This window comes from Lathamus discolor, chromosome 11 (assembly GCF_037157495.1).
Source record: "Lathamus discolor isolate bLatDis1 chromosome 11, bLatDis1.hap1, whole genome shotgun sequence".
NCBI classification, from domain to species: domain Eukaryota; kingdom Metazoa; phylum Chordata; class Aves; order Psittaciformes; family Psittacidae; genus Lathamus; species Lathamus discolor.
The window spans coordinates 13,808,709-13,834,425 of record NC_088894.1 but is presented as its reverse complement, the minus strand read 5'-3'; the positions used below and the strand labels follow the sequence as shown (position 1 = coordinate 13,834,425).

The 25,717-nt window shown below is 43.1% G+C and overlaps 1 protein-coding gene across 1 annotated transcript in view; it reads right to left on the bottom strand.

Moving 5' to 3' along the window:
* Positions 1–25,717, bottom strand: part of PTPRT (protein tyrosine phosphatase receptor type T) — a 475,914-nt gene that overhangs the window by 23,331 nt on the left and 426,866 nt on the right. The window contains exons 17-19 of the mRNA XM_065691506.1: positions 15,823–16,010; positions 9,124–9,211; positions 958–1,034 (exon numbers count right to left, since the gene is read on the bottom strand). Of these exons, the coding sequence (XP_065547578.1) occupies positions 958–1,034; positions 9,124–9,211; positions 15,823–16,010 (353 nt within the window). The remainder of the gene's footprint in view (positions 1–957; positions 1,035–9,123; positions 9,212–15,822; positions 16,011–25,717) is intronic.

Genomic DNA, 25,717 nt, shown 5'->3' with positions numbered 1-25,717 from the left:
TACCAAGAGCTGCTGCAGCCTTAACAGTGTACTAACACCCGTTACTGAATGAATGAAGATAGGAACTGGATTGCCCCGTGAGATTTTAAGTGATGGTAGCTTGCGCAGGCTGAGAAACAAGATCTCATCACACCAAAGAGAAAACAGGAATGAGGCAGCTTTTACTACTTCCTTAAAAGAAAACAAGCCCTGGGACTCACCTGTGGGCAAATCTGCAAACTAACAGGCAAAATGCTGCACCTTCTTGTTTGCAAAAAGAAGAAAAGCATGCATTGCCTCAGTGTGGAAATGCTGAGTACCTGTCCTATGGAAATCTGTCAGGTAGATTTTTCATCCTTTAAAGAAACTCTTCTGAAGTGCTCAAGGCCAGGTTGGACCAGGCTTGGAGCAACCTGCTCTAGTGTGAGGTGTCCCAGCCCATGGCAGGGGTTGGGACTGGGTGAGCTTTAAGGTCCCTTCCAACCCACACCCGTCTGCGGTTCTATGAGTCTATGTTCCTAAGATTTAGAACACGCATACAAGAAACACATGTTCATTTGATGATCCTGTGTGTGTGTGAGGGAGGCTGCTCTTTGAATGTTATTCTATAACACTAAAAAATATGTCAATCTATTTACATGCCTTCTGCACCACAACTCTGTAAGAAGTTAGTAAGCCTCATATCTACCAGTGCTGTTGCATGGGGCTGATACTGCTTTCCATATACGTCAGTTTAGCCCACATTCCACTTATGTTGGTGGGTCTGTCAAACATAGGAAATCTCCATCTGTCCAGATTGGTCAGACAGAACAAACAGAAGACCGAGAACCTTCTCCCTGTCACAACTTGATGTTTGTGTAATGTTCAGCTGTCATTCATATCAGATCAACAGTCTGTCCCTATGTCACATGCACCAAATTCATAAGCAGACTTGTCATCAGGAGTGTCTGTCATAGTGGGGATGTCCAGGAGCCTTACGTCTATGTAATTGGCGTTTATGTAGTCAGAGTGAGGGTCCCCATCCAGCAGCTGCAATCTCACTCTTGAATGATCATCTGAAAGAAGGAAAGGAAAAGAAGTGACAGTAACGATAAAAAGGAGTTTCTCAGTGTTTCATTGGATCTGCTGGTTCCTGCAAGTGCGGAAGGGAACTCTTACAGCAGTAAAAAATGAAATCATATCACATTCCTGTTCCTGCAAGCCTTTTGTGTTTAAGATGTAATGTTTAGACCCTGAGGTTAGTGCCCATTCATACTCTGTGTTCATTAATTTCATTGCTGCCATAATGCTCACTGAGCTTTAAAACAGACCACAAATGCTGCTTCTGCTTGGCTTGGGGGTCTCAGGACAGATCCTTACAGGATGTATCTCCATGACAAAAGCCATCCTGATGCTTGAAGCCTCCCTGCCTTCATCTGACCTATGGAAACTGAGGCAAGAGCTGAAACTTGTCAAGATGAGGATAAAAATAAATAGATCACATCAGAGGTATAAAAGATTAAGGAGGGTAAAATGGCAAGTGCAATCCTGTAAATACGAAATGGGACAACCCAGAGACCTGAGAAGAAACACTAAAGGAAAGCAGAGCCATCTCTTTCATGCAACCCACAGAATTCACAGCAGCAAAACAGCATCAAGGCAGTGTCAAAACACAACAAAATTAAAAACGTACATGTTTTTGTGGATGTTCAAAGTTACTTTAGATAAGGCAGTAAAAAACCAGATACTGATCATTCCATCTCCCAGCACTACAGTTCAGAGGCAGACAGGAATTGCACCAGCGGGCAAATTATGACACGATTTTCTGCCATGGGAATATTCGGATCTGTCCCTGGAACAGCTGGTGCTGGGCCCTGCCACAGCAGATCCTCCTCGAGCTGGTCTCTGATCTGATTTGGTCTGGCAATCCCAGCACTGGCATGTGATTACACTGCAGAACTCTATCTAAGGGTCAGCTGCTTGGCAAAGGTACTGGGTGACAGAGGTCACGCGGGCCATGCTGGGCTTAGTTCTAAGGGATTTATAAAAAGAAGTATAATATTGAGTCCATTAAATTTAATTCCTCTCTACCAGCTATATGACTGTAGCCCTCAGTCAATAAAGCATTAGTGTTTAGAAGCAATTTGGAAAATATGGGCCTAAGCATGATTTATATCCCATTAAGAAGAATCACGGCAATAAAACATAAAAATCCAAGGTGTGATTCTGCAGCAACTCAGTCAAAAAGGGGTTTAGTCATGACTTAATTAAATGTAGGATCAGATTATAATTGTGAGGAGAGATGCGCCTGCAGTCCTGAAAACCAAGATTTGGATATTTATTAAATATTCATTTGGCTATGAAAAGGAATCATTTTCATACTGTGCTCATTCTTTGGGTGAGATTTTCAGCCCCCAAAAATACAACCACATTTGCTGCATTTATCAAATCCCGTATTTGCATTCTAAAAAGGTTATGCAGGTGAATCCATCAAAAGCTCTTTTATATTTGTATTAATAAATACAACCTTTGCAGGCGCAGTGGAAGGAGGTATGTGTGTTTCTCACAGGGCTGATGTTGTTCCCAATTACCTGCACTCAAGGCAATGGCACCGGGAGTTGCAGTAAATCATGTGGTGAGACAGACAACAAAAGAATTTATACTTGGACCAATTCCCAAAGACAGACAAAGAGCTGATTAAACTGGACATCCGGATGAAATACACAAACCCTCCCGTCGACAATTTCACACTTGCAATTCCAGGCAGCAAACCCAGCTAGGTAAGGATCACATGGAATAAAAAGAAAGGGAAAGCTCCAAGAGCTGATGGTTTGGAGGGGAACTTTACTAACTCTGCTTGTGATCCCACAATATAAAAATGCTATGGAAGTCTTCACTTATTGCAACAATACAGCAAAAAAGCGAAAACGATGTTTTAAGAGGAACAATGTCTATGCAGGGGGTGTAGCTAAAGGGCTCTGAATAGCCCTCAAGAAAAAACCTGCCCCTCTTTTTCTAATGGAACCAAACCCTGAAATTAAGTATCAGTTATTTGAGCCACTCATAATACACTCAAAACAGAAGGGATGAATTGAGAAAGCTGGGTTGCAAGGGCTGGAGCAGCTCTGCTCTGGAGCCAGGCTGAGAGAGCTGGGCTGGGGCAGCCTGGACAAGAGAAGGCTCCTGAAGGGGAGACCTGAGAGCAGCTCCAGTGCCTAAAGGGGCTGCAGGGAACCTGGAGAGGGGCTTGGGACAAGGGCCTGTAGGGACAGGCCAAGGGGAATGGCTTGAACCTGCCCAAGGGGAGACTGAGATGAGCTCTTAGGCAGAAGCTCTTCCCTATGAGGGTGCTGAGGCGCTGGCACAGGGTGCCCAGAGAAGCTGTGGCTGCCCCATCCCTGGCAGTGCTCAAGGCCAGGTTGGACACAGGGGCTTGGAGCAAGCTGCTCCAGTGGAAGGGGTCCCTGCCCGGGGCAGGGGTTGGAGCTGGATGAGCTTTAAGGTCCCGTCCAGCCCAAACCAGGCTGGGATTCTATAAATACCTTCTGATGCAGCTGAATGTGAAAGACCCAAGGAACAAACCGCAGAAAAGGTCTATGCATTTAAGACAATTATGGATAAAGAAAAGATGCTCTACAGCTGTAGGAAATATTGGCTGTTTTTTTTCCTTTAAGCCAGTATGGTTATTCTATCTGTGAAAACCAGCAAAGGATGAAGAATGATGATTGGAAATGAATGACACTTTACAAAGAGGAGACATCCAGATTTAGGCCCTATTATATTTTGGGAGCAAATAAAAAATACTCTTTTTTTTTTGGAGGACAGTATTCAAAATATTTTATTGCATATTTTACAAAAATGAGATTAATTCCTGGAGGAGATTTATTTCTAAGTGTGAACAGTGCAGCAGGAAAGAAAAAAGATCAGTGTATGCGGTAAGCACACAAAATATTAATGATGTCTTAATGGTGTCCTTAATCTTTTTCATAAGTTTAGGAGCACAGTGTGGATAAAAGTTCATGAAATAACTTACCTTGTAAATCCCTTTTTTCTTGCCAAGCTTTGGAATGTGTCTTCTTATTTTAATGGAGAGGGGCAAAAATCCCATGCAACTTATACTATTAGTGATAACAATATTCTACTTAAGTTTTTTTTAATCTAAAGACTTTAAATGGGTTTTTGAAGAACAGCAAATGTCTTCATTATATCTTCTCTCAGTGATTAAAATCTATTTCTGATTCTGCAGCCTATTCATTGGACTATACTAGCCAAGGAGACAACTTATTTGGATACTTTGGATCAAAGTATTGCTCAACTCTTCTTTAAACTTGTCAGACACCATGTCACCGTGTTCCAAATGGATTATAAGTAAGTTGAGAAATGGAGGGAGAAAGAGGAAAAAAAATTGCATGTCTGTAACATTGAGGACTGCAAAGAATGGAAATTAAGTGTATAAATGCTTTGATTTCTCTCTGTTTACTCTAGTCCCTATGTAACTCAGCAGAACTCTATATCTGTACAGAGTACTTGGACTGAAAATTGGTCTTAAAAGGGATTTCAAAAATGACAAGAATTTCACCCAGAAGCACTGTGCTCCCATTTTAGCACAAAAATGCTATGGCGTCAAACTTCTGTCAAAATTCCCATTAGTGATCATTTGAAAGATCACTGCAATTTTTCCACATCTCATTCTGAAACCACCGCTGGATTAATCTTGCACAACTTTCGCCATCTAAACATTACACAGCTCCTCTAAACTGGCTGTCACAGCTCCTCACAAAGCCAATAGAGAAATGCACAGACATCTTTTGAAATGATTCAGCCCAGTTCTGGTATGGAAGGATGATCTGCCCTCTTACAGACACACCATCCTCCTCCTCTCTTCATCCCCTCTGATCCTGAACTGTGCCCTGAGAACTGGGTAACAACAAGGTGATTTATCCCATCCTCTCAGGACTGAGATCCATTGACACTGCACAGACAAGTGAGAGTTTAAGCACTACAGGAGAAACCATGGAATAAAAATGCTTGAAAGATAAGACCTTTATTCTAAATCCGATACTGACTGTGCATTATCCCTTTCCATGGCCAAGAAGTGCACTCCACCTATGTTTCAGTTGAAACTCCGTTAATCTCCATCTGTTCTTTGTCTCTTCTACCATAAAATTTCCTGATTAATTCACAGTGTTCCAGCCCGAAGCATCTGGTAGCCAGAGCATGAAGGAAATGAAGCAAACTTCTCCCCTGTCTTTTGTCATCAACTCAAGTTCTTAACAGACCATCACAAGACTTCAAACCTGTGGTGCCTAAGAAGGAACATGCTTTGCTCCAGAGCACAACCCTATGTCTTCATGTCCTCAGCTCTCACAGGAGAGTTTTCACTCTCATTACCCATTATAACAGCTCTAAATCTGGACAAGATGGGGAGAAATAGAATGGAAGAATAGAACCAAAGGCCCCATATAGCTTCTGGATTTTTTCTCTTCTATGTGTTCAGCTCAACATCCCTCCCTTAACAACCACTTGCCAATGTGCTTTGAAGGCCTCAATATCTAGACCCTGAAGCAAGTTAAATCATTCTGCTTCAGCATGCAAATAGATCTACCACCTAGCCTTGCCCCCTAAAGAAAAATCTTGCAACTCCACAATTAACTTTGTATTTACAGCTTTTATACCCAAAGCAAAGCTCATGGATGCTGCCAATACAATAAAAAGTTCGAGTAGGGCAGCTTCCTCCAGCATGGCAAACCCGTGCAACCATAGTCCATCCCTCCACCATCAACAGGGGATTTCTGTGGTCACACAGACTCCAAATCAGTCCTCAGGTTTTCTTTTTTTAAAAAAAAAAAAAAAAAAAAAAAAAAGCATTGCAGATTGAAGGGAACCTTGAAAACTGGGGTTTAAAGCACGGGAGAATCATACAATCAATGAGGTTGGAAAAGACCTTTGAGATCATCAGGTCCAACCATTCACCAGCACTGCCAAGGCCACCACTAACCCATGGCACTGGGTGTGTGAACACTTCCAGGGACGGTGACTGCAGCCCTGCCCTGGGCAGCCTGTTCCAGTGCCTGAGCTCCCTTTGGGGAAGGAATTGTTCCTCATCTCCATCTAAATCTCCCCTGGTGCAGCTTGAGGCTGTTTCCTCTTGTTCTACCACTTGTCCCTTGAGAGCAGAGCCCAGCCCCCTACTGCTCCATCCTCCTGTCAGGTCATTGTAGAGAGAGAGAACTTAGAGCTAAGAACTCTCTTGCATCTCCTCTCCATGAAGAGATTAGCCTCCTCTGCAGTTTTGGTTTGCAAATGTAAGAACAGCAGATGGTGGGGCTGGTAGGGAGATCTAGGTTTTCACTTGGAGGCACGATGTTAATACAGCCCTGGGAAAGCAGTGAGCCGAGTGAAACAGTGCTGTAAGTGTACTATTACCCAGAAGGCCATAAAGACAAGATCTCATTTGCTGTGATTCACTGAGCAACGCTACTTACTGCAAGAGCTTACAAACCCACATTTTTAACAGAAGTCTCTGAAGCAGTTACAAAAGTTAGATCAAATCTCGCTTTTCAATTCACTGCCCAAAATGCATGGGGTATCTTGTTCCAGGAGTGGGGGAAAGGTGACTGTGGTTAAATAAATCACATTACGTGCCATCTGCAACCTTTTACCAAGTAAGCTGGTAGAAGCAATCACTGCATACTCTGGGTTTTACCAGCAATTACAATTCTAGTACAGCAAAGCAGCTAAGGGTGTCATTGTGTTCCACCTCCCTGTGAAGGCTTTTGCACAGTCTGCACCCTCTGAGCACAGTTCATTTTTATCATCTCCCTACAGGGATCTACTCACCTGCTATCAGCTCTCTATCCTGGATCCCGTCCTTGCCTTTACTCATGGAAGTTCCCCAGCACTGCCATCAGTGGGCTCTGGCTCAAGGCTTAACCAGTGACACCACTGAGCATTTCCCACTGGTTCTACAGAACATCTGATGAACAACATGCTCCTTCCTTAGGCATCCTACCTCCCTTCTCCCCAGCCTCTGCAAAGTGAAGAGAGGATTTCACTCCATTTTATCACTCTTTATTACACATTGTTGAATTCTTGTTGCTGTCTTTCAGAAGAGCTGCTTTCTCCTCCTCAAACTCTTTGTCCTGATAAATATTTGAAATGAAGAAAACCCACTCAACTTTGTAATTTACCTTCACCTCTTGTGCATCCTTCCTCTCACTATTTTCATTTCTTGATCTCTTCCTTTCTACCTTACCCTGAAACCTTTCCCAACAGGCCTCGAACTTGAGCTTCTTTTCTGATGTTTTATACGGCTATGTTTTATACTTCTTCCTTAGCTTTTATTACATTTTCCATTCTCTTACTCAAGTGTATCACCTCCTATCTGTATTTCTACCGTATTTATAGCCAAAAGGCTACCATCACTCTTTGTTAGAGCAGAATTCATCTTTGTGAACATCTTCATCCTCCCTTTAAATAATACCCCATTTATCTTCCTTGATTTTGCTTCCTTAATTTCTTCTCACATTTCACTTGGGGTTGAACATTTTCTTTGCGACCTTCAATATAGATGAGATGGTGGCTACTGCACAGACTGGTCTCTTCCCACCTCTACTTTTATATTATATCAACTGTTTCATCAAGACCATACAAAGAAACAAAGAGTCTTTCACGTTTCCTTCCTTTTACTATTGCACTTTCATCTTCAATCCATTGTGTACTTGTTACAGCTGGATGATGCATCTGTCTTAAACTAATTTAATCTAATTGTATCGACGGGTAAACTGAACCTCTGTCTGGAGGCATCTCGCTTTGCCATAAGGAACACAGGAAACTTGTAGTGAGATTCAGTGACATATTTCCACACTAATTGTAATAATCCAGTACTATTACTTTCATTTTCCATATGGAGAAAAAAAGGACTGATGAAACTGGTGACCTGCTCCCAACCAACACAGGAAACCAGCAGTAGAAGTGGGATTAGAGCAGGGCTCACAAATTTCTGATACTCATTTCTAAATCTCTTCATCTTTACCATGGGGTCCCTGAACTGAGCTGTCCTGTGCCATTCCCCTAAAACTGTTACATGAAACCACTTCTTTCAAGTCTTAAGAGAGGAATAGTTATGTGTGAGACAAGATCCTTCTTGTGGCCAAGGGGTTTTTATTCTTTAGTAAATCTGCTTGTTCTACAGCAAATACATATTTAATCTCAGAAAAAATAGAGTACTGAATGTTTCACTCAGCATGACTTCATTCTGCTCTTCTAGTGTTCTACAGATTTATCCAGTCATGAAAATCTATGGCACATTCATTCATATTCTTATCTCTTGTTCTGATGGTCTCAGGCCAGGCTTCTCCAACTTGATGCTGCTCAGCAGCCCTTACAAAGAATTACCTCTCCCACCTCCTCTCCCCAGTCACTTTAAGGAATAATGAAACACTGGGGTAAGCTGCCTGGAGAAGTATCTGATCAAAATGACAGAGGTGAATCTAGTCCTGACTTGGAGAACAAAGCTGACCTGAACGGTTTCATAGAGTCGTTCACTGCCCTGCAGTTCTGTGATGCATCGATATTCCTATAACACCAACAGCAACTGGTTGTTGAAAGGAGTAAAACTAAGAAGCTTTAGTGCATTTTCAGCTGCCTAATTGTGATTCTGAGGCAGAAGCTAAGCTTGTCCCACACATCAAACAAGATCTCTGGAGACAAGCAGCGATTGCTTCACCAGTTCATGACCACAAGGAGGGAGAAAATCTCATCTCTGATCCCCAACTAAGAATCTGATATATCTGCATCTCCTTCAGTGCTCCCATCTGTGGCACTGAAAGCTCTGGTTTATGCAGTAGAAATCGACAGAAAACGGGCATCATAAATCACCATGAACATCTGGCAAAAGGATTTAGCCCTTAAATTGCAAACATTAAGCACAAAGAAAAGCAGATAGAAAATGTGTAAAAACCATCAAGTCATACTTGACTTCATGTAAAACAATGAGAAAAACCCCTAAAATAAACTAAAACCACAGAAACATAGCTTGGAACAAACATAATTAGCAGTCAGCACTGCAAACCAGCTTTTAGCGAGGTTCTCCAACACACACTTTTCCCCAGGATGCATACAACATCTCACAGAAAGGCCAGGTTAATGCGAATTTACACCTACAGGAGATTATGTTTCCGTATCTGTTCTTATTGCGGTTTTCATCTTCCTTGGCTGTATCCCAGGATGCTGTCTGCCCCTCGGGTAGTGCCTGTAAAACAAACAGTACGGAGAGTTTATAAATAGCTGGCCAATGCCTTAAGATGTCTGAGCAGGGCAAAAATAAAGGCACTGCATAATTCAGTCATCAACCAAGCACACAAGTGTTCCTGAGGAAAGGGCACATCCACTAAAGCAAGAAGCAGAGCTTGGTGCAGACCATTTGTGGCTCTTGGCCTCTGCCAGCGAAGAATCATTTGAATCTTGCTACTTCTGATGTAAAAGGACCAGGGGAATTTGTTTCTGGCTTCACAGCCACAGGTTAACTTCATTCTTCCTGCAGAACAGGGTTTGTGGGGATTTCACATCCATACAAACACAGCACTCAGTCTTTCATATTTAAGTTGAAAACAGATACAGTGGTTTCACCTAGTTCTGTATTAATAATGGAGTGATGCAATGCAAACCACTAGCTGGTTTTCTCTGAGGAAAAATAAACCAGCTCAGGGTTTAGATCATGTGTGAGGAAGAGAGGTAAAAGGAGTAAAATGTGCTCATGAAGTATGAAAATAACCAGGCATTTTCCTAAAATCTGCTATTTTCTTGAGAAAGGATGGGGTAAGGAAACTGGCAGCACATAGTGCTGCCCTACAGCTTGGCCCTTCAACTATTCTGAACACACTCAAAAGAGCCACTTTGCCCTTGAGGAACATCCAGGAAGATTTATCAAGGCAGAGCCAGGAAAAGCACAGGGTGCCCAGAGAAGCTGTGGCTGCCCCATCCCTGGCAGTGCTCAAGGCCAGGTTGGACACAGGGGCTTGGAGCAAGCTGCTCCAGTGGAAGGTGTCCCTGCCCATGGCAGGGGTTGGGACTGGATGAGCTTTAAGGTCCCTTCCAACCCCAACCAGGCTGGGATTCTGTGATTCTAAAATATCAGTTTCATAGGACCTGGCTGGAGGATGGTCTGGCCTTCCCTGGAAGATGGCCTGGATGCCTGTAAGCAGGATGAGCCTTCTCCCTTCCTCAGGATGGTAGGGAACGTCAGTACAGATACAAGCAGCAGGCACAACAGTGCTTACTGCTGGAACAGCAACAGCAACAACTCCCTGGGCAGTGCTCATCATGACTGAATGGAAAGCCACGATCTAGTTAAAGATGTCCCTGCCCATTGCAGGGGATTGGAGCAGATGAGCTTTGAAGGTCTCTTCCAACCCAAACTATGATTCTATGATCTGCAAACCACTGCTAGTGGCTACAGAGAGCCTAGCCTTGACCTGTGCCAAAAACACAGGTGAGGAGCACACCTCCCACTGAATTGCCCCTATAGATGTACATCCGCCAAGATCTACTCCCTAACGATCCCAGATTTCTAAAAACAAAAGCAACATTATAAAATGTAGTATTGATGGTCCCTAGGAAATTGGGGGGGGGGGGGGGGGGTTATATTGCAATCATTGTAGAATCATATCTTCCTTAGCTAGCGGTGGGTAGTGTGACACAGCTGTGCTAGTAAATGAATTTATACTCATCTTCACAAGCCACTCAGGTCTATTACAGTGCCTGAATGCAATAGCAGAATGACATAATTATTAGGATCTACAACACTGACATTACAATTAAGTTTAATACAAGCAAAGCCCTGGCAGAGCAGATCACTGTGAATGTCCCCCTGAAGGGTTCCAGGACAGAAAATGTCAGCCACTACAGCACTGCCACCAGCACTGCTGGCAACAGACAGGGAGAGTGAGCTCCTGTTCAGAAGCCCAGGATAAAGAGTAATAACTCTGTAATTGGTAGGGCTTTGATCACACATCTATTTCCTTCACAGGCAGCTGTTTCCAAACAGCAACTCATCTCCTGAGCAAAAAATCCCAACCCAAGCAACAAACCCAGACACAACAAAAAATCCCAAAGCAAAAGACAAGAGCTAATGAAGGTCCATTTTCATCTTCAAAGACTGAGCAAAAAGATGCCTTATTTTCCCACTAATATCCACTATTACAGCAGATTGACCAGACAATGACAACAGTCATTAGACATCTAATCACAGCCATCTGAAAAGAAAAAGAAAAAAAAAGGAAAATCCTTTCTCATGACTACCACTGGGAGAAGTTATCTTGGCCAAAGAAAATGTATCAGTTCCAATAAATACCTTTTCAACAAACCCTATGTGATTTGAACATGAAATTCTCCATTGAAACTGATGTTTTTATATTAGCCTGATAGCCTCCAGGGATTTAAGAGTCCAAGATTTTTTATCTCATTCAATACCAAAGAAATCTCTGCTTTGCACGGAACTGCTCACAGCACAGCTCTGACTGGTGAGGTGTACCTTTTCCCCCTAACTTTAGATGCACCAGATGACCAAACTGGAGTAAACAGTGTGTACATGGGTGGTACAGAACAGAGAACTTTCTATGGGATCACTGAAAATGCTGCACCAAGAGTGGAAACTGCATTTACAAATGCAATAGTATCACTTATAATTTGGTTGCATCCAGAAAAAGAGGCGCACACCTAATGGTTTGCTCCTTCAGGTTTTGTTGACACAGTGTAACAGCAAAAAGAGTTAATGTTTGTGTTTCTCTTCATTATCAATAATGGCAAACAGGGTAAATCACTCAGATGTTGGTATTTGATATGTTTTTCACAGGAAACACTCCCTCTTTCTTTGAGTTTTTAACAGCAAAATTGTTCACAAACCTGGACTTGATTTTTAGGCTTTTCTTCATTTTCTAGAGAAGTTTTATAAAAGGTATAATGAAATATCTTCCTAGTTGTAAAATTTATGTTACAATGATGCTTTTTAAGCTAAATTGATCTGATTTTGATCTGAAATGACAAGAATAGAACTCTAAAAGTCAGCTTCATCTCAATCAAGCTTTCTAAGCACCACGGCCCAAATATAACTAAAGTGTTCACATTAAATTGAGGCTTCCTGCGAGCCAATTTAAATTTCCAATGGATGCATTTAGTTAGTTTGCTGTTTTTAATTTAAATAGGAAAACTTGAATCATTCATCTGCACTGCTCTAGTCCAATGCTGCAATATTGCTGCCAAGGGCAACATCAATTAAAAGCTGTGCTGCTCATCTCAAAGTGTGTTACAGAGTCCTGGTCTTCTTTGTGCATCACTGTCTTCCCAGCAGTGGTGGCAAAACCGATCCCACAAGTCTGCTGTGACCCATAGTTAAAATCTATTTTGGCTAAAAGAAAACATGACCTGAAAAGCAGAATTTCACCAGTTCAGGTGCCTATTCTGGTTCATAGCAAAGCCTTAAATCAGCATTTTCCAACAACAGCACCTACAGTAACATCCTGCTGCCAAAAATGCGGTAGCGTCATGTCATAGCCTGAGCCACAGGACCTATTTTTTTACCAGACAAAAGCTGTGAAGCCTGAAATGAAAGGGTTAAAATCTAGAGGTGACTTAAACAAGTCAACAAGACTCTCAAAATGAAGATACACAGGGAAGAAGCCACAAAATCCAAAATAACTAAATGGCCTCAGTAATGCAGCAGGAGAAGGTACCTCAGTGACATCCTAGATCATACTGGAAAATGAGTTTGGACACTTAAGCTTATTATATCCATAGCCAGTAATTAGTGCTCGTAGTGAATCTGGGGGGACTAGACCAGCAGCTCACAACAAATCAGGGCTGGTAAGTTCTGAAGAAGGAATATGGGACATTTAAATGTGTCCTGTTTAAATATTTGTGACTATGCCTGACCCCAGATAGCGCTATCTACATCCAGAGCTGGTGATACATTATTCTCTTGTGGTCTACACATTCTATTACTAAACAGCAGCAGCCAAAAAGGCCCAAATCCCACTTTAGCCCCAGGTCAGCAGGCAGACCCAAACTAACACATCCATGGCAAGTGCTGACAGATTTCCACCCTCACATACACACACAGAGTTATCATCCATTTCACACCAGCAGTGACACCACTTCCACAGTCACAGCCTGCTTTTCATCTCAGCACACAGTTCCATGCAAGGTGCAAGCAGCAAGAAATACTTTTCTAGATGCCCTTGGTAGAATATGCTACCCATGCTGCAATGGTCTGTAGGTGAAGGTGTGCTAAACAAGTATCAAATGCAATTTCCAATTATTTAGTGGAGATAAGAACATAGAGACAAGAGATTGTCACAAAGTGACTGATACACTCCATTCAAAGTGATTTTTCATGAGAGTACGATTATTTGCTAACATGTCACTAAACAGGCTGTAATTTATGCTATCAATTTGCAAAGTAAGCAGAAAATCAGCTCTTTAGAAGAAAAAACATATTTCAAGATGACACTAATACTAGTGTATCAAAAGGCATTTTAAAAGAGACACCAGATTCTTTTCTAAGATTTTCTCAGTCATTCCATAAAGCCATATAAGCTTTGTGTTCCTCCAGATTTCAGCCTAAGACATCATTTCGAACAACTTCAACCTCTTGGCCTCTGGGAGTTGTAACACTCCTTGACATCTCTCTACTCTGCTCTCATGAGACCCCACTTGGAGTTCTGTGTTATAGTTCTGGTCTCCCCAACATAAGGACAAGAAGCTGTCAGAGCAAGTCCAGAGGAGGCCACGAGGATGATCAGGGGCTGCAGCACCTCCTGTATAAGGACAGGCTGAGAAAGTTGGGGTTGTTCAGCCTGGAGAAGAGAAGGCTGCGTGGAGACCTCAGAGCAGCTTCCAGTGTCTGAAGGGGACTACAAGGATGCTGGGGAGGGACTCTTTGTCAGGGACTGTAATGATAGGACAAGGGGTGATGGGTTCAAACTTAAACAGGGGAGATTTAGGTTGGAGATAAGGCAGAAGTTCTTCACGGTGAGGTGCTGAGGCGCTGGCACAGGGTGCCCAGAGAAGCTGTGGCTGCCCCATCCCTGGCAGTGCTCAAGGCCAGGTTGGACACAGGGGCTTGGAGCAAGCTGCTCTCGTGGAAGGGGTCCCTGCCCATGGCAGGGGTTGGAGCTGGAGGAGCTTTAAGGTCCCTTCCAACCCCAACCAGTCTGGGATTCTGTGATAATCCTTACATTTGTAGGACTGCTGGTGGTGGCTGGAAGCCCTTTGGAGCTGAAGTGTTCCCTGCATCCCGTGCTTTGAAAACCAAATTGCACCACTGAAAATGACTGCTGCTGCTGCTGCTACGGGCAGTTACCTCTAATTGAAGGGTAGAGCAGCACATGTGATTTGAGAGCTTGTGGCATTCTCCAGGCTATTTCTTGTAAAGAAAGGAATTATGCAAATCTCTATAATGTCACAGTCATTACATACGTATGGAGATAGCACTTTCTGGGAAAGGCAGAACTTGTGGAGCTGAAAGTTGCATTGACATTTTTCATGCTAATGTGCTATTTTGATAATTACCAATGCCAGTGCCAGAAAATTACATATATGCCAGCACCTGTTTTCTTCTTGAGCATCAAGAACTAGATCTTAGGGCATCTGTAATTGAGCTGAATGTAGTTTTGGGTACTATCATGGAAATAGAGGCCAAGGGGGAGCACAGTAAGTCTCCTAGGAGAATTATTACCCTTTCTCAGTATTAAACAGAGCTCTTTATATTGATAGTTTGATTAGTGTGCTTGATTGCAGGGCATGAGTGACTAAGCCTGGTTAACATACAGTTACCAGAAACATTTGTTATGACAGTCTTTGATGCCATCTGATTAAAAAAATACTCCCTGGTGACAGCCAGGAGAAGATTGCCTCTCAATTACAACAAACCCCAGCATCGGCGATGCAAACCCCATGGACCCTGGCTTGCAGGGTGGAAAAGTGAGCTGTTTTCATTAAGTAGCTTATTTTTCACAGATGTTATGTTATTTTTAAGTAGTTCTAATGCCACTATGCATATTAATTGCTTATTGCCTTCCCACAAGCTTACTCCATTCATTACAATTATCACTTGCCAGGGCAAAGTTTCACATATGTTTGATGTTGTTTCCCTCTTCTGTTCTCTCTGCTCTAAATATATACTCCTTTTCCATTTCCTCCCCAATGACAAGTTTCTTCTGGTCATTTGATTATGCTCCCGGTCATTCCAGCCTGGTGGGAAGATGAGAGGGGAGCATGGCTGCTTTCATTTTTACAGTTTACTCTTTGCTTCTCTCCACACAGGGAAGAGGACATCAGTCAAACACATTAGGAGCCAGAGGCTTGAGCATACTGGAATTTAAGCTTCACATGGTTCCTGCGTTTGCCTTTACAATTCTGCAGCCAGGTCTTTACACTGTGATTTAGTTTGACCAATTGTTACAGAGTACAAAAGCTCAAGCAAAAATTCTTCCTTTTCTTAACGCCTGACTTGCACTGTTGGCAACAAAAGCACATTAACAAGTAAGGAACTATGGAACTCCACTTCCTGCACCGAGTTCAGCACCTTTAGGCATTTACTGTCTGCTCTTTATGAGAGAGGGGGCACATGTTAACAGATGAGCACAGTGTAATCTCACTGCTAGTAAACACCTTTTCTTTGGACTAGAGGGCCATCAAAGAGTGCTAGCACCACAGACCCCTACCCTCGGAAATGGAAATACGATGGAGAAAGGAAAGGATTAAGAGGGTAAGGAAATGAAGGAACAGAAGCTCTGAAAAACAGTTATCCTCCCCTCCCAAGCATCTATCCTTCTACTCATTCATGTGAGCAAAGGTTCCTCTCACCTCATACTCCTCTTTAAATCCATAGCCCTGTCCTCGCTTCATCTGGGTGATGTGCTGCAGCAGGTCGGCCACTCGGATGGCTGGCTGGAACTGCCCCCGGGGGTAGGACATTTCCACCGGCTCGCAGCTCCGGAACGGGTGGGTCTGGATAGTCAGGGTTGGCTGGGTCATCTCTCCATGGCTACTGTCTGTTTTAAAGACAGGGAGGCAAAACAAGCTTTCACCTATCTGGTATTTCCATTCTTGTTCTTGCTCTGTTAGTTTATTTGTTTCTCCACCACCCCATAGGTTGGTGCAGGCAAAAGAAAGTAAAGAAGTAAGCAGGAAACACACACTTGCCTACAGCTTCCTGGAGAGACTAAACCACACGTGAGTAAACCCAATGAGATAGAACAGAGTAAATAGCCAGTCAGGCTGATAAAGGACACTGCACAGAGACTGAAATAGCACATTTTGTAAGGGTGAGCTGTGCATAACAACTCCAATCGAATTACATACCTGTCTTCACAAACCTGCAAAGAACGTGACTGAGAGATACATACAGATGAGCAAGATACTCAAGTGAGATTTGGGGTTTACAGCATAAGGTAACTCAAAGGGGCCACGTTAATAGCAAACAAATCATTAGCATTTCAAATAAGTCACACAGGGTGTTAGAGGCGAATTAAACCGCTCTGCTGGTTCAGGCCTAAAATTATCTCAATTATGAAGCTGTAATATTATCAGAAATAATAAGCCAGCATAAAAATATAGTTATCTTGCATGCAGAAATTGACATTTCAGGCACGTAAGCACAGAAGAAAGTTTCTTTTTTAAAGAAATTTAAAAACCCCTCTATCACTATGCAGCTGGGCTGTAATCTCTTACATCCCCAGCAAAACTCTATATACACAAAAGATATTCCTGGCGAAGTAACAGGGAAGAACTTAAATAACCAAACAATTGACTGTCACAATATTTAACAACAGAAACTCAGACTAAATGAAAACTTCAGTTTCTTATTTACCAGAGATGACCAAATTTAAATAGTTGGCCAAATAAACCATTGTTTTTTCCTATGACTACGGGTATGTGAGGTGCTTGGGTCCTTTCACACATACAGGCCTTAACAGACTGCAGCAATTCTGTCTGGTCTTACCCAAAACCAACCTATGAGCAAACAGAAAATTCATCTCCCTCAGATTGTTCTTAAAAATCCTTAACATTGTACGCACAAGGCTGTTTCTGACAAAGAGCCTACACCCCATCCCTTGTCAGCAATGCTATAGTCGTGTTCCTGAAGGGATAAAGAATAAATAAATCAAATTTCAATTTCAGGCTGATTTTGGTGAGGCAGAAATATGTCTGGAATGCTGCTGTAAACACTGCTGTCCTTGGGAAATCTCCATGGAGTGTGACCAGCAGCAGTCAGGATCTGTGCCATGTCCCTTGCTGCAGAGGTGGGCAGTGGCAGAGGAATGCGGGCATCGGATGGCCTGTGCAGTGACAGCACACGACAGATGATGCTTGAGCTGGTTTAACGTGGTATTAGGGGGAAGATACCAAGACTGCATGCTCTGTTTTGAAGTTGTGAAGTTGCAGGACTACGAGAATGAGAACAGAATGCCAGCAGTGGACACTGCTGCACAAGGAGGTCACGTCCAGTGAGAGACAAAGAAGTCTGGTGGTTGAACTATTGGAGATGCTGAACACATCCCGCTTCTCCTGAAATAAATTACACAAAGTGATCATCAGCTCTGAAGATTAGGCTTCTGAATTGAAGGATTTCTGAATCCCAGGTTCTCATAAACACAGACACATTCCCAGGACACTCGGAGATTTACAGAGCTACGGCTCTAGCGCAGCATCCCTCACATACAAAATGTGAATAAATTTGGGATTTAAGGAAGAGTAACATCCGAAGCATTTGTATAATCATCCCTAATGCTCCGACTAATGACAGTGTGAGCACTCTGAACAGAGGGAATTTCAAGGCTTATTAATTCCACTCGTTGGATTCGCTTTCCCAATGCATCTTTCCACCCCTATTCCCTATTAACCTCCTGTAATGGAGAGGAGAGGATTTTTATCGCGGACCATTTCCGACAGACGTACTACACTTAATTTTCCATCATTAGGTTTAATACAAACCCAATTTCACAATTGGCTTCTCTGAGGAACCTGCAAGTAATGCCACATTTTTATCAGCCCCAATTAAGAAACATTACCACATCCCTATTCGAGAGGGAGTCTTAAAACTAATGTGTGGCTCTAGTGCTAATACGGTGAGGGCACATGCAGAGCACAGGCAACTTGTACAATGTAGCTCAGATCAGTCAGCTCCTTTGCAGGCAATTATTAATTTCTGTCTTCATCAGATCCTTTCATTCTGGCATACTTGGCTCTTTTGTCAGGGAGAAGTATCATAAGGAGAGGTGAAAGGCAGGAAAGCGGTGCCCCTTCCTTTCCGGTATAACTGCCCTCAAGTAGGTGCCCGTGTTATCAATCTGGAGCTAGAAGAATTTGCTCAGTGGTTCTCTTCTTTAAGTTTACAGCGACAATTGTGCTTCTGGTCCCTTTGTTGAGGCAGATAAAAAATGGTACAAACTGCACTCATTGTAGTAACAGCTCTTGCAGCATGGTCTGTGGCATCACACTGTTCATGTGCTTCTCACCCAGCCAAGCACTTCTGCTTTAAAAGAAGCATCACGCAATCTGCTCTCAACCCTGTGACACACAGTCCTGGAACGAGGGAGAAGATCACCTCCTCTGGCCATCTGTGACAAGTGCATCTTGAATGCCCTCTGTGCTACCTGAAAAACACCCCAAACCCTAGAATTGCACCAGCTCAGGATGGCTGCCAGGTATTTCCACCAGCCTTTTCTCTGGGCCAAGGAAAGAGTGGAGGGGCTTTTATGAAGACTAACTGTTACGTATGAGGTGAGCCCCATGCTCATATGTTCTGCTAATAAAGCCTGATGCAAGCAACATATTGTTCCTGCTCTGTGTAATCAGACCATGAGTCCAAACCTAAGCAAGGCATGACACCTTCTTCCAAGAGGTGCTGCGAACAATTCCAAATGCAGGTAGGAGGGGAGGTAGCAGCAAACTGCTCTCTCTCTAGGACAATCAACCAAAAGTCTTTGGAGGGCTTCCAAAGAGGCTGTGCTTCTCCTGCAGATTGCAGCTATAAACCACATCTTATTCCTTTTGTTGCTCATATTGCCAGAAAACACAACAAAAAATCCCTCAGTGAAGTCAGATCTTCACTTTAATCGTTGCACTGAAGGCAAGCCACAGCAATTTTCCACAGACCCCTCTCTCTGTCCCCTTCTCACAAACATGCCCCATGCAAATCATAGAATCACAGAATGGTTTGGGTTGGAAGGGACCTCCAAAGCCCATCTAGTCCAGCACCCTGCAGTGAGCAGGGACATCTTCAACTAGATCAGGTTGCTCAGAACCACATCCAGCCTGGCCTGGAATGTCTCCAGGGATGGGGCATCCACCACCTCTCTGGGCAAATGAGGATGAGTTTGTAGGACAAACTGGCCTCTGAAGCACATGTGCCTGTTGGGAGTTTTCAGTGAGAAGAACAAAGCAAAATATACTTTTTTTTTTTTTTTTTTGCAAGATGCTTGAAATAATTCACTCTAATACTCAAAACCTACTGAACATAGAGAATTGTGCACTGGGTTTTTTATCACCTTTCATATGCACATCTTATTTCTAGTCATATGTCCTATTTTGATAGCACACATGTCACCATATTCCATTTCATACCAATGATGGAATACCGTACCAAGAAATAATCCAAATTAAAACACTTGAAGAGACGGTGATTCCATTCTGACCTCAGAAATTGGGGCAATGCTTAATTACCTTTGCTGTCTAAACAGTTCTTAATTGCAATTTGATTTTCCTTCGCTTTGACTTGCAGGCATTGAATCTTAATACACCTTCTGTTAGATTAAGAGCCCTCTGAGCATTTGAAATCCCGACCCATGAAGGCACTGACCAAATCACTTCTTCAGTTTCTCTTTGGTAATGTAAATCAATTGAGAGCTTCTGAAGTCTCATTAGGGCAGGCTGCTGAGGGCTCCTGTTCTTTCCTAAAACCATTTCTAGTTTTCCACAGATCTTTTGGTGCAGCTGTAACTATAACAGGTATTCTGCATGTTGCTGGAAACATGCTGTTTGCAAGAGGATCATTTCTAATATTAGCAGCTTGCAATAGCAAAATATATTGTCAGCTTGTTCGTTAACCCTTTTTAGTGTAACAGTCTTACTCCCCATAGTAAGAGGTCTCTTGCTAACACAGATATTTTGATTCCTGGAAGCTGGCACTTTCATTATCTGCCCAAGAGTTCCCAAAATACCCTGAAATTTTTTTACAAGATGTTAAATCAGTGATTCACTGCCTCACATAACTACCAGGATTGGGAAACTCTTCAGGCATCTCAGCTTCTCTGTTTAGTGTGTGACTGCAGATAATCAAATTTAACAGTGTTGACTCTCCACTTTTAATATTCATAAACTCTCCCTGCTTATGAAATGGGGCTTCTTGGGACTCTGATGGAGAAATAATCATGAGCTTGCTGAAGTAATCTCTGAGGGTTTACTCTACCAAGAGAAACGTAACGGAGTGCAGTGTGAAGAGAAAAGCTGCAGCAGAGGCCAGCTAGGTGGCATCTTTCCCCATCTGATGAGTAACCTTGAGGGTGAGATACTATTGCTTGCCTACCAACACCTCGCATTTTGGTACTACTCAAACAAGTAAAATAAGCATCTCTCTCCACCAAAAACCCAATAAACTTCTCCATGGATGTCACATATAAGATGAAGAGCAGCTGAAAAAGTAGATTCCCAGCCTGGCAGTGGCTCTGCGTGATCAGACCCCTGTGCACCATCCCAGCAGGGCTGCTGGCAGAGGACCTGCTCCTCCAGAGCACCTCTGAGAATGAAAACTTTAGATCCTTTTATACATGTCAGCTTGTTTTGTAAAGGTAGTTTTGTTAGTGTGAGAGGTAGATACCTGGACACAGAGTATGAGGGTGCCTTCTGACCAGAAAACTTCCTCAAACAACTGAGAGTGACATGGCACTGATGTGTCATCTTGTACGTGCAGAGAAGTTTCTTTCAGAACTTTTGCTTTAATATCCACAAATTCCTTCTGTGTCTGTAATGACAGGCCTATCATCCCTGTTTATATTTTTATGCTCTTAGCCTTGCAAGTGTGTAACACAATAAGACATCCTTTGCACCCAATAAATTATATTTTGAGTGGTGTTTGTGATGGATTTAATTATACACACTCTCTCCAAACTAGAGTAAGGGTTGTCAGTTATTTGACATCTCCCAACGATGACTCCAGCATGGCTAATATCTGTTCCCCTCTCACTAAAAATATGGCGCAAGCTGGTAAAATTAATTTGCTTTTTTGTATGCATCAAGGCTTTATTATATGATTATTCAGCTGTAATATGCTATATACAATACAAACAGTGGTATGACAAACCAAAGTGAAAGCATCATTTATCTAATGATATCAAATGACCTAGAAAAATGCACTTTCCTTAACAAAAAGCCTTCTGACACCGGGTCTGCCAGACAGCAGAGAATGGAGCTTTCTTTTCAAAGCCTATGAAGAAGCCACATATGCATAATTAAAAAAAGCTTGAGAAAGTGATTTTCTTTAGATTCTAAAGAGAATTCTAAGAACTTCTTGGCAAACACCTTACACAAGTCTATTCTACTCATATTGCATACATTTCATTAATTAGCATAGAAGCAAAGCCCCTTAAAGATGTAAGGAAGATACTTCAGTGGGGTGAGCTAAAACTTGGGACTGCAGGGTACATGCGTAACACTGCAACTCTTCAAATGTGTGGACCTCACCAAGGCACATCTCTGCCTCCTTCGTGTAAAGAGGGTGTGCAAGGTAGGTAGACCTGACAGTAATTCATTAGCTACTGTCCTGGGTTTAGCAGTAGCAGTCATTTTTTCTCCTTTTTTAGTAGCTGGTGCAGTGCTGCGCTTTTGACTTTCAGCCTGGGAATGCTGATAACACTGATGCTTAGTCTGACCAAGGACTTTGTGAGCCTCACGCTCTGCCAGGGAGGAGGGGAAGCCGGGAGGAAGCAGAGACAGGACACCTGACCCAAACTGACCAAAGAGGTATTCCATAGCACAGCACGGCATGCCCAGGATGGAAGGGAGAGTTACCCAGAAGGGCACTCACTGCTCGGTCGGGCTCCATCAGCAGGTGGTATTGTATTCTCTTCCCTTGTTACTTCCCTTATCAATATTATCATTGGTGGTAGCAGCAGTGATTTGTGTTATACCTTAGTTACTGGGCTGCCTTTAACCTGTGGGAGTTACATTCTTTCGATTCTCCTCCCCATCCCTCCAGGAATGGGGTGGGGAGGGAAAAAAGGCGGGGAGGGGAGAGAGTAGACTGCGAGGCTGACTTGCCAACAGGGTTTAAACCATGACAGCTACAGATAAAAAACTATTGATGGCAACTTCAATACAGCACACAAAGCTAGTAGCCATAAAGACTGAAAGAGTTTTCAAAGCCACATGATCATCTGCAGGCAGAAAATAATGTCAGAGAAATTCAGATCAAAGCCAGCCTACGAGGGCACCCGTCTCTGTTGCTCATGCTGCTGCAGGCCAACATGAAAACTGGAACAAGAAACCTGGAGAGGGGCTTGGGACAAGGGCTTGTAGGAACAGGCCAAGGGGAATGGCTTGAACCTGCCCAAGGGGAGACTGAGATGAGCTCTTAGGCAGAAGCTCTTCCCTGTGAGGGTGCTGAGGCACTGGCACAGGGTGCCCAGAGAAGCTGTGGCTGCCCCATCCCTGGCAGTGCTCAAGGCCAGGTTGGACACAGGGGCTTGGAGCAAGCTGCTCCAGTGGAAGGGGTCCCTGCCCGTGGCAGGGGTTGGAACCAGATGAGCTTTAAGGTCCCTTCCAACCCAAACCAGTCTGGGATTCTTTTGTGAAAGCCTCTCCCACATCTCCTTAGAGGCTGACATGGCCTGGAAAGCTACAGATACAACTGAATAGAACATGCCACTGAATTTCAAGATTCTACTGCATAAAACTCCCTCATCCCACAAAGAAAAAAGCTGCTAATGATGACGATTGCTAAAACAGCAGTATCAGCTTAACATCTTTTTAGTTCCTTGGACATTAGGCTGTGGGTATACCCACAGCAGACAGATTAGTCATGGACCCATCCAAGCCACGGAAGAGTAAAACGCGAGGCAAATACTGTTTTCCTGAGCAGAAGCCAGTTTTTGTGGGAGGCTTTGTGACAGTGAGCACTCTCAGCTTGCCCTGCACACCTGCAAGGAACTACAAGGCACTACAGTCCTCATCCTCTCTGGGCAGCGACTCCTGTTATTAGGAACCTCCTGAGCAGTTGTAATGAGGACAAAGGGTTAATGCCCTTACATCCTGCTGGGAGATGTCAATGGATACACGGAAAGGACATACTGGTTCCCCTGAGCTGAATGCCTTGATGGCATCTGCTGAACATCTTCAAGAGCTACTGGCCATGCCCAGTTTCTCCAAAAGCAAGCTCTGCTTCAGGCCTTACAGCACTGGTACCACATGCGCCTTAATAAAATTGAAAACAGGGAAATCTACCTCCTTTATTTCCTAGTATTAAATATTCACTTCTCTAATGAAGATATTTGTGCAAAACATTTAAATCCGGAGCTGTCTACAGCTGGAGGAGAAAATTACAGAGCTAAAAACATGCATTACATCAAAACGTATTAATCAAGCATGGAATAGGGTAGAGGCAAAACCAAAATCCCCTATATCTTCCTATCAACAAATCATGTAACAGCCAAGCCTAGGGACTCATCCATTACTGCAGATACAGAACATTTATTAGCAGAAGGCATAACAGATGGGAACAAATAGCAACGAACTGCAGATAGTGCCCAAAGATGGATACTGGTGGTGGGATGACTGATGCCCCTTTTAGGATCTCTTTTTCTTTCCCGGGATTGAATATTAATAAACGTCAAAAACTAAACTTATGTTGCTCATACAGCAACGTCTGGTGAATCTATCCAAGAAGCCAGAACGCCAAGGTTTGAATCTGTCTTCAAGCCACAAGATAGAAATTTCTCCAATGCCAAGAGCTGTTTCATAGCACCTGTGGGTGTTAAATTCAGATGGAACTGGGCAGGGTGACCAGTCTGTGTAAACCATGTCTTAACAGTGCCTTGTACTTAACTTCTCATGTGTAAAACAGGGATATTGATCCTTACTCTGATAGAGTGGTTAGTAGAAGTGAAGTTTGAAAGAGTTTTGAATACATCAATATAAGTTTCTTTCCTATTTCCTCTTTTTCCTCTCTAAGATCTGGGATTTTGAAAGTTTTGGGGACTTTTTTGGCTTTTGCTTTCCCATGAGAAGTGCAGACTAAATCTGTCTGTTGCTTCCTGAGCTTCAGATTACTTAGTGTGCAGTTCACACCGCCATTCTCACTACCAGGACAGAGGGGGGAAAACAGCTCCCTCAGAGGAGGATCCGGTTGTCACAGATGCCAGTACCAGACTGAGAGCAGTCTGACACCTCCCAGCAAACTGCAGGTCTGTGCCCTGCTGCGCAAGTATGGCTGAAAGATAAATCTACCTTTAGGCTTTTCTACTGACGACACTGAGTCTCTGGGAAATGGGAACAAACTGTCTGGAAGAGGGACTCCCTTCCTTCCCTCCCTTCTTAAAAGAAGGCTCATTCACTGACATTAACACTGTGATAGACATCAGGATAAATCCGTGTATGGTGGCGGTCCCTTCAAGCCTCTGTGCCTGTGCTGTTCATGTGTAAGCCAAGGCACTTAAGCAACGGGTTACAATTTCTTTCTGGTCTACCCGTGGGCCTTCAATGGTCAAATGTTTAAGGCAGCCATGGTAGATTACTGTGCCTGGAAGTGAAGAGTTACTGTATATAAGTCAAAACGACAAGTCTGGTAAACACCAGTGGTTAGATTCTGATCAACTACACATCATCTTTCTGATTCACAGAATGGTTTGGGTTGGAAGGGACTTTAAAGGTCATCTAGTTCCAACCCCTCCTGCAATGAGCAGGGACATCTTCAGCCACACCAGGCTGCTCAAAGACCCGTTCAACCTTATCTTGAATGTTCCCAGGGATGGGGCATCTACCATGGTCCCTTCCAACCCAAACCATTCCATGGTTCTATGCCAGCTCCACACTTACATGAGACAGAACTAAGCTGAAGGCAAGGCAGCCTGCTGGGATTTGGCCAGAATGTCAAATCCCATTCATAAAAAGAAACAACAAATACTTGTTAGAACTCCTAAACCTTGTTTTTTAAATGGTTCTTTCCTTTAAAAAACAATAAAATATCAATTAATAGCAATAATAAAGCATGAGCCAAAAGGCTTTCCAACTAACACATGACCACAGGATTAATTATGATTTTGGAGCCCAGCCACTCAACAGTGCTCTCTCCGAGTTCTTTCCAAGATAAACTAAGTGTGTTTGCTCTCCAATGAAGTGCAGGACACCATACCTGTCTTCTTACCTAACAGCGTGGTCGATGGAACAGTGTCTGATGATACTTGGAGATGGAATTCCGTTCACCCACACGACACAGATCAATGGAAATCAACAGAAGATCGACAGGAAGAGAAGTCACAAAAGATGAAAACAAGGTTAGCTGGATCTCACAAGCAGAAGAGTTGGTCTACAGCTCATATTTGGAACGTACAAAAGCCAAGAACATTTAGAAATGAAAGAAAAGTCTGGCACTAGTACCTGAGTAGTAGGAATTCAACAAAGATTTGCTCTGAAGGGTTTTGCTTTGGACAGAAAATGAACAAGGAGAGGGTGATGCTAGGTAGGAAAGACATAAGGAAAAGACTTT